The 9,206-nt window shown below is 61.0% G+C and overlaps 1 protein-coding gene across 1 annotated transcript; it reads right to left on the bottom strand.

The window, feature by feature from the left end:
- PRSS27 (serine protease 27) lies at positions 1 to 6,788 on the bottom strand. The gene is made up of 6 exons (XM_036083209.2): positions 6,665 to 6,788; positions 3,142 to 3,168; positions 2,288 to 2,450; positions 1,203 to 1,474; positions 740 to 909; positions 1 to 288 (listed from the first exon to the last, which is right to left on the bottom strand). Exons 1-6 carry the CDS (start codon positions 6,693 to 6,695, stop codon positions 1 to 3), a joined length of 951 nt encoding a protein of 316 aa, XP_035939102.1. The 5' UTR covers positions 6,696 to 6,788.
- Positions 6,789 to 9,206: the final 2,418 nt, after the last annotated feature.

Genomic DNA, 9,206 nt, shown 5'->3' with positions numbered 1-9,206 from the left:
TCAGAGGAGGGTGAGCAGGGCCACAAGGACCCAGAGGCCCGTATGGGCTGCCAGGCAGGGCACAGAGTTCTGAACGAGGGACTGCCGGGGCCCCCGCTTCTGGCCACCCAGCCTGGCCTGTTGGAATTGTAGTTCCGGGATGATCCGATGGATCCAGGTATGGTGGGAGGTGACCCGGATGTAGACACCTGGGCGGTTCCGGCGGGCGCAGCCCTCGCCCCAGCTGATCACCCCGGCCTGCAGCCATGACTGACCCACCAGGCACACCAGGGGTCCCCCCGAGTCGCCCTGTGGGAGAAGCAGAGGTGCAGTCAGAGCCCACGGGCCCAAGAGCCAGCCTCTGTGGCACCCGGGTACACGCACACACTGCCTCCCCTTGTCCCTCTCCTCCGCTCCTCCAGGAACATCCCTGCCTGGGACCCCCATCCCACCACCCACTGGCTGGTCCTTCCTTTTCTGCCCTGGGGTGCCCATTTCCCTAGCACCCCCAGATTACCTGCTCTGATTCACGTCCGAGGGGCTTTTGAAGGTTCCTGGCCCACCGCAGACCCCTAAACTGGCCGACCATGCTGGGTGGGGTCCGGGAGTCTGCATTTCCCAGCTCATGGAATGCCAGGCTCTGGTGTGGACCATGGCCCCACCTACTGGGGCCGCCTGGGCCCAGCCAGGCTGGCTCGCACCTCGACCTGGCCCTAGGGAGCAGGGCTCGGCCTCCGGCATGGCCCACCCCAGCCCCTACCTTGCAGGCGTCCTTCTTGCCCTCGGCAAAGCCAGCACACAGCATGTCGTCCTTGATGGCTTTCGCCTGGAAGCCAGACTCGGTGTCTTTGCTGTAGAGCAGGTTGCACTTGGATGTGTCGATGATGGGCACTGCGAGCTTCTGTAGGATCCGCGGGTTGGGCAGGCGGTCTGGGGAGGGTGAAACAGCCCGCAGCTCAGTGCATGGTCTTACCGAGGACCCCATGGCCCTCTGCCCCTCCTCATTTCTTGCTTGGGTTGAGACCTGGGCTCTTGCTACTCCCCTTCTCCCCACATGCCTATGGCTCCTGAGCTCCGCTTTCCCGTACCCACTCCCCCCTATGGAGGAGAGACACGTGGACCAGTATCAGCAGAAGAAGAGTGTTGGTTCAGAGTGGCCCCCCCACCACAGACTGCCCTTCTCTAGACCTGTCCCCCACTCTCCCCCGGCTCTGCCCCATTACCTTCCTCACTGGGGCTGCCCCAGCCAGTGACCCAGCAGTTCGTGCCCGTCTCAAAGACGACCGAGGGGTCAGGCACACACACAGGGAGGATATAGTTGGTGAAGGTCACCGGTGCCTCCAGCTCCACCAGGGCCACGTCGGCACTGGAGGCCATGCCCTGGTACAGGGGGTTGCTCTCCACCCGCTTCACCCGGGCGTACACAGCATGTGGGCCTGGCCTCACCAGCTGCCGCGCCCCAAGCAGGACCTGGTACAGGGATGTCTGGGAGGTGCTGGTGGGAAAGAGCAGAGGGCTGGTGTGAGACAAAAGAGGGACTGGGAGGGGTCGGACGGAGCTTCGAAACAGGGAGGGGCTGGGGTGGTCCCTCTGCTACCAGCCCCCTCCCCACCCGCCACGGTGCCTGCATGCGGTCTTCAAAACAGTCCTCCCCAGGGGGATGCACAGTACAGTTAGAAGCTGAAGCAGCTTTAATTCCTGACTTGAATGCCCAGACCCACCCTTGGCTACCAGATGACCTTGGGCAAGTCACCTAGCAAGTTCTCTGTGACTCAGTTTCCTCCTCTGTAACAGTCCCTACCTGGAAGGGTTGAAAGAGATGCCACCCAGTCTGCAGCTGGGGGCCAGCCCGTGAGCCTTGGGCAAGCGACCTACTCCCTCTGAGCCTACATTTCTGAATTTAAGATGTGAGTTTGTTAAAGAATCGCAACGCTGTGGTGAGGCAAGAGCCCAGATGGGGGTCTGGGGCCAGGCGGCTCCTAGTATGGTGGCATGGGGGACCTCAGCCCGAGGGCTTATCTGGAACCCAAGTCCCAGTTGGAAAGGGAGTGTCCTGGATTCGAGGTATGGGAGGGGGGCAGGGACGCGGCCCCCCGCCTGGCAGAGCGCCTCACTGGCGAGACCAACAACGGGGAGGGGGGACCCTTCCCTGCCAGGCTGCGGGCTTCGGGGCTAAGGGGCGGGGCCTGGGTTGCGGGGCTGAGAGCCCCAGACAGCAGCCAGGTTGGGCACCCGGCCGGCCCAGCGCTGTCCAAGGTGCTGGAGCCCTTGCTGGGGGTGGAGGGAGCCTGGGGGCCGGCTGACTCACTTGGAGAAGCAGTGCGCGGCGGTGAGGACCCATCGCTCTGTGATGAGGCTGCCCCCGCAGAAGTGGCTTCCGTTGCGCTGGATGCTGACCTGCCAGGGCCACTCGCCCTCCAAGGCGTCCTGGCCGCCCACCATCCTGTTCAGCATCCTCGGGCGCCCGCACACTAGGGGACAAGGCCGGGGCGGCGCTCACTGGGGGTGCCTTCTGGTTCCCAACCCCACACTCCAGCTTCCATTTTCTGCCCAATTCTGGGCCCTCTCTACCCTTGACCTGCACGGAGAACTTGGGCAGGTCAGGGGCGAGGGCGGCCAGACACAGACACAGGGGGAGAGTCCCCCCACCCTTCACTTCTGAAACGGTGACCTCAGACCTACCTCTCAGGTCATGAGACACGGAGAGGGTTCAGATAATTCTCGGTAAGGTCTTGTCCCAGGGCCAGGCAAACAGAGGCTTCCGGAGGGACAGCGGGCACCGGGAGGGTCCCCCACAACATAGGTGATGCTGCGGGGTCTGTTACTGTTACAGCAGGATGGTCCTCAGATTGTCTTTAGCCTCTCTGCTGTCACTTTTCCCTGCCCGCCTCCTCTGTGCGTCCTGCCTCGCTGGGCTCCTGTGCCCGCTGTACTGCGTAGCAGGCCCTCCTCCTTCTCTCCTGTCTCGGCTCTAATTCTGCGGAACCACAGCTGTTCTTACTTTGGGATTCCCCGTGCCCCACCCCTGGATTCTGGGTCTCGCTCTGGCTGTGTGTGTGTGTGTGTGTGTGTGTGTACGCACGCGCGCGCCTCTGGCCAGTCTTGCTGCTCTCAGACTGGCCCCTGCCCTTGTCCCCCAGTCCAAGGGCCTCAGATGCTTACCACTTGATGCCGCGGCTCCGGGAGTCCCTGGAGGTGAGAAAAAAGGGGTGATCGTCCGGCTTTGCCAAAGCCAAGGTCAGCTTCTCCCCTGCCCACTGCTGGTCAGAGCAGCCCTTCCTCTGTTCCACTCCCAGCCTTCTGAGGACACCGAAGGACAGTCTACAGAGTGGCCTGGCAGGAAAGGCCAGGCGGCTTCTATGTCTCTGGAGGCCCAGAGCTTATCTGCAAGGGCGGACAAACTCCCTGCCACACGGGAGCCAATCAGGAGACGCCAGTGAGGGGACCCCCATCATGGCTTGACTCTGCTGCTTCTGTCCTCGGGGTCTCCCTCCACACCCTATACCCGTCCCTGTCTGGATGCTCTGGTGCCGGGGTGGGAGGTCTGCCTTCCCCCCTGGAACAGGCTGGAGCTGGGGTCAAGCAAGAGGCCTAGAGCGTCTCACACACAGTCGGCTCCAGCAAGAGTCAACCTCCCTAGGGTTCTTCCCGGAGTGTCCCTCAGGTCTCTGCGGTCCCTGGGGAGCAGAGAGAAGCCAGCCAGTGACATCATGGGTCAGCCCCCCCAAGATTCCAGACTCCCCAACACCCATCACACATCTCAGTATGTTCTGTAGTTAGAGCCCAAGACCCCCATGCTGGGCCACCCCCCCAGGGGAGGGGACAGGCAGAGGGGTCGGAGTAGAGCCCGTCTCCCCAGGACCCGTCACCCCCCATATCTCTGGACACAGGGAGGCACACGGGAACCTCCACCCCAGCCTGCAGACCCCAGCCCAGTGTCAGCAACACTCCAGAAACACTTGCTGGTCTCCCAAGTGTCCCTAGCGTATCTGGTTCACTGGGGGAGAATCTGATCAAAGCCGGGGGGGTGGGCTCAGGACAGCTTCTCCCCACCTCAGCCCCAACCCCTTTGGTGACCAGAGGATGTGGCAAGTTCACTCTGACCAGAGGAGGTCAGCAGTTCCACAGAGGGGAGGGGCTGCGGGGGCTGAGCCACGCATCTCCATGACACTGGGGGTTTTTACAAGGACCCCATGCTTCCTGCTAGAGCACCAATCCGAGGGGTACGCTCCCCAGTGCTGAGGGTGGGGTTGGCAAGAAGCAGGGACGGGGAGGGGCTGGATGCGGGGTGCTGAGCAGGCACAGGCAGGACTGGCCCTCTTCAAAGTAGGGGCGCCAGGCAGAAGTGTGGGGGCGAGCGTGCTGTCTGCCCAGGCCAGTGATGGGGACAGGAAGTCTGCCCTGGACATTCTAGTCCCTGATTTGTGTTAACAGGTACCCTTTTATTTATTTATTTATTTTTAAAGATTTTTATTTATTTATTTAACAGAGATAGAGAGAGAGCACAAGTAGGAAGAGCAGCAGACAGAGGGAGAGGGAGAAGCAGGCTCTCCGCCGAGCAGGGAGCCCAATGCGGGGCTCGATCCCAGGACCCAGGGATCATGACCCAAGCCGAAGGCAGCCGCTCAACCGACTGAGCCACTCAGGCGCCCCAACAGGTACCCTTTTAAAGTGCAAATGTCCCCTGGGCTGTTTCCTCCAGCCTCCCTCACCTAGTATAAAATAATTTAACTGGATTGAAGACACCCGACCAGCTGCTTTTCCTAAGCTCTGATGATTCTGCTCGTAGTCGATGCTTCAGTTCATCCCAGTCCTCGTGGGCACTGACGTTCCTTCAGGCTCATTCCCTCCCTGTGCGGATTTTCCAGGGCCTTCTGGTCCCCCCCACAGCCAGCCCCCCCTTCCCTTACATGCAGCTGGAATCGTGGTCCACACCCAGGATCGAGTACACACGCCTGGGGCCCGGTGGATCCCCCCTCCTTGAGTCTTTGCAGACTTCCTCAACCCAGCTTCATGCAACTGTTTCTCATATAGGCTGAGTCTTCTGACCTCTGAGTGCTTGCTAACAACACCCCTCTGCTTAGAGGCCCTTTCCCCCTGGTCTTTACTAGTGTGAATCCTACAGGTCCTAATCCAGATCAAGGCTCAAGTGAAATGTCCCTGCCTCCAGGCAGCCCTTCTTGCTTGTGCTGTCTGTCTAGGAAGCCTGGCTCCCGGTCCTGAGCTCTCCGTCCTCCTGCTGAGCCACACAGAGCTCTGCCCACCTCGCTCTGGAGGGAGTATCCTAGTCTCATCTCACCTAGGGGCCCAGGGGCTCAGTCCAGGCAGAGCCCCCTTCCAGGGGGCCTGAGCCCAGGGAATGTACAGAAGGAGAACAGCTGTGGGGGCAGGGCTGACCAGAAGGGGTACTGTGGAGCCCTGGGCTCTGCAGGTGGGTGCCCTGTTGGGGGCTGGGTGAGCCACAGGGAGCATGTGGCCCCCCGTGTGGGCCCAGGGTCCCCATGCTCCTGTAGCTGGTCAGGGCTCAGCTGGCGGGGATGGGAGAGACCCAAGGTTTTAGGAGGTGGGGAGTGAGGATGGCGTTGAAGGAGCCCACAACTCCTGCTCACAACTGTTTGTAAAGCCAGATGCAGGCTGCTGTTTCCACTTTGGCAATGACCGTGATTACTCACCCCATTAGAAGTAATCACGGCATTACACCCCTACTGGAGATGGGCTCCCTCCAAAAATGTCATTATCCCCGTGCCAGGAAGCCAGGAGGGAGAAGCCAGGCAGCGAGGGTTGGGGGGGCCCCGTAGAGCCTGGGGATACTGGGGCCTCCCCACTGAAGTGCCAGCCTGGTGTCCTCTGACCTCTGGTAGGAAGCCTGGAGCCCCAGCACAGTCAAAGCTTGGGGTGACCTGGCCCGTCCCTGGGAGGTGACTTGAGGACAGGGAAGTGAGGTGGCACCGGGCCGGCCAGGCTAGCCCAGGAATGCGGGAGTGTTTCCCTGGCAGGGAGCAGCCTGCCTTGTGGGAAGGGGCCTGGCAGGTGGGGTCCCCCTGGCTGGCACCTGCTGACCCTGACCCAGGACTGGGAGAGGGGAAAGGGATGCAGGCCTTGATCCTCCCCACACATCCTCCCTGTCTGGTACGAGCAGGAGCCTGCACCCCTAGCTCCCCATTCCCCCAGTGAGCCCCTACCGGCCTCCTGGGGGCTCCCAGGCTCAGGTGGCAGCTCAGCCACCCCTCCCCTGGCCCAGCAGTAGGTGATCCAAGGCTTTAGAGCCCAATGACCCCAAGTTCAGATCCTGCACACATGCAGCCCCATGTCTTTATCTGGGGGACGGGAAGAGACTGAGATGGGAGGAAGCAGAAATCCCAAACCCAGAGCTTGGCCCATGAGCAACAGAGACAAGCTGGGGGTGGGGGGAGGAGAGCCCCTCCCATGTTTCTGCCTCAGGGTCCTCTTGGACCTGTGCCCCCAGCCTGTCACTGGGCTGCCTTCTGCAGGTCACTGCCCCAGGAGTGAACCTTGGAGCCTTCCCACCTGCTCAGCAGGTCCCCCACTGGGGCAGGAAAGGAGGGCTGGTGCTGCAACCCCAGGTCTGGCCTGGGAGTGGGGGATTTTGCTCGAGCTCCAGGCAGTTAGAGGGCGCCCCTCTGGGCAGGAGGGGGACCCACTTTCTGCAACCTCCAGTACTCACCAAACCACAGCAGCAGCAGGAGCAGGGCCATGGCTGGCCGTCACCTCCTGGTCTCAGCCCAGCTGGGGCACCGCACTGGGGGGCAGTGGTAGCCAGAGGTCTGTGAGCACCAGCTCAAGGTGCAGGGCTCCATGAAGTGGGGTTTTATGCTGGAGGTGAGTGTCAGCTTGGCTATGCCACCCAACCTGTTGGCCCAGCCCGCCCAGCTCCTCTCAGCCGGGAGGAGGTGCCCCAGAACCCCAACTTCTCCATGACCTGTCCCTGAACCCTCAGGGAGCAGACCCCTCACCCCAAAATAACTTAGGGTCTTGGGGCGGGGGTGTGCCTGCCCCATTTGGGTGCTTGTGACCTGGGATTCCACCATAACTGACCAGACACCCCCCCAAACTGGCCACAGGCCCCACATAAGCTGACAGCAGTCTGCCCACCAGACTCTCCCTGTTTCATACATTGATTCATTGGTTCATTCATTGATTTATTGAGCACCTACTTTGTATCAGGGCATCAGTGATCAACACAGTTCAGGTCTGTGGCTTACACTGATGAGGAAGGGGACACGGAAAAGTCCAGGTCACCAGTGCTTATGGAACAAAGAAGAGCAGGGGCGCGGTCGGGTTGGGGGGGGTTATCCTTAGCTGACCCCAGCGCCCCTCACGGGTGGCCCCGAACCGCGTCGCCTCCCCGGGGCTGCCCCCTCCTCCCGCGCGTGGCGGGCTGGGGGCTTCCCGGCACCCGCGGGCCGGGGCGGGCGGGGCGGAAGCGACTTCTGAGAAGGCCGGGCCCGGAAGGAGCGTCCCCGGGCGCCCCTGCCCTGGGCGCGACCGGCCGGGTTCCGGGACATGCGGGCGGCGGAAGAGGCTCCGGAGGAAGTTATTTGGGGCACGGGGCTGACGTCAGGGCCGGACTCGGGGCTGGGGCGGCCACTTCCCGCCCGGGCCGCGGGGTCCGGGCTCGGGACCAGGTGCGGTCGACCCAGGCAGGCTCCGGCGGGTGGGCGCCGGACCGCAGACGGAGCCCTGCCTCAGTTTCCCCGCCTGCGCAGCGGGTGCGTGCGCGGACTGGGAGCGAGTGGGGGCCGGGGTCGCCGGCTGCGGGGCGCGCTGACTGTGCCGCGGCCCCCGACCCTTGTGGCGCGGCTGGTCGGCGCGGGCCTGCCTCCTGGTGGCCGCGGGCTGCAGTGCGGGGCGCGCGGGCTGGGGTCTCTCCAGGGGACGAACCCCGCCCCCCGCCCATGGTTCCCGCTTCAGTCCCCCTGCGAGGGGTGTGGGGGGGGTCATCACCCCCAGTTCGTTTGTCGGTTCATTCCTTGCGCACGGTTTTCTGAGCACAGGCGGTGCGCCATATCGAGGTGAACAAACAGACGACAAGGCATACTTCAAAGGGAAAAATGTCTAATCACAAACCACAAACTGTGGAAAGTGTTTCCAAACGACAACCAATCTGACTAATAGGCTTTACTGAGAAAGATCCAGCCTCTTTAATCAAGTAAATGCAAATCAGAGCCAGCCGGGAGAGGCCAGTTGTCCTGTTTGGAGTCAGCAGGTGGCGGAGGAATGCCGTTGGTCGGGGCTGTGCGGCAATGGGCTGGCTGGTGGGCGCAGCTCTTCTGGGAGTCGGCTGGTCAGTCTGTGGCTTCAGCTTTTTAAAATAGTTATTCCCTTTGATTCGACGACTTCACTGCTGGCAGGCTATTCCAAGAGGAAAATCCTAAATACAGAAAAAGCAGCAAAGTGTTAGTGGGCCACGTTATATTTGTACTTGCAAAAACAAACAAAAACTAGTTTGGCAATGAGTAGAATTCGTAAGTATAAAAATGATGAAAACATTTTAAGTTTTGTAACAACAGCAGCAACATCCTCCAGCATCCAAAAGAAAGGTGGCAAAATGTTCAGCAGTGACCAGCTGGGAATGTGTCTGTAATCGTGTGGATTTCTTTCGAAAGTAGGGGACAGGAAGCCAGCTTAGATACATGGACCCCAAGGGATGTTCTCAGAAGCTTTGGTGGGTTGGCAGGACCTGGTATGTGGGACCTTTCTGCGATGCTCCAGTTGAAGGAAGAGATGCAGGACCCAGGGTTGTGCTGACGACCTTCCTTCTCACCCCCAGGATGCTCTGCCTCTCTCTGTAGTGCCCAGGGTGACTCCCTGAGCTGGGAATGTGGCTACCAGCTAGAATGTCTTCCCCTAAGGAATGTCAGCTGAGAGGACCAGAACTCCTTTTCTGCCCCATTCAGATGAACCGTCCCAGGAATAGGACATTAAGTGGCCCAACTTGGCCCCTGGCCGTGTGATCGGCCCAGGCTGGTCAAAAGGCCACCATGTGGCCATAGGACAGAATTTTTTTTTTTTTTTTTTTTTTTACTTGACAGAGAGAGACACAGCGAGAGAGGGAACACAAGCAGGGGGAGTGGGAGAGGGAGAAGGCTCCCCACTGAGTAGAGAGCCTGACATGGGGTTGATCCCAGGACCCCAAGGTCATGACCTGAGCCGAAGGCAAATGCTTAACCGGCTGAGCCACCCAGGCGCCCCCAGGACAGAGTTTG

The sequence above is a fragment of the Halichoerus grypus genome, chromosome 6 (genome assembly GCF_964656455.1).
Source record: "Halichoerus grypus chromosome 6, mHalGry1.hap1.1, whole genome shotgun sequence".
NCBI lineage: Eukaryota > Metazoa > Chordata > Mammalia > Carnivora > Phocidae > Halichoerus > Halichoerus grypus.
Note: the sequence above shows the minus strand (reverse complement) of the source record. Positions and strands in the feature narration are given on the sequence as shown.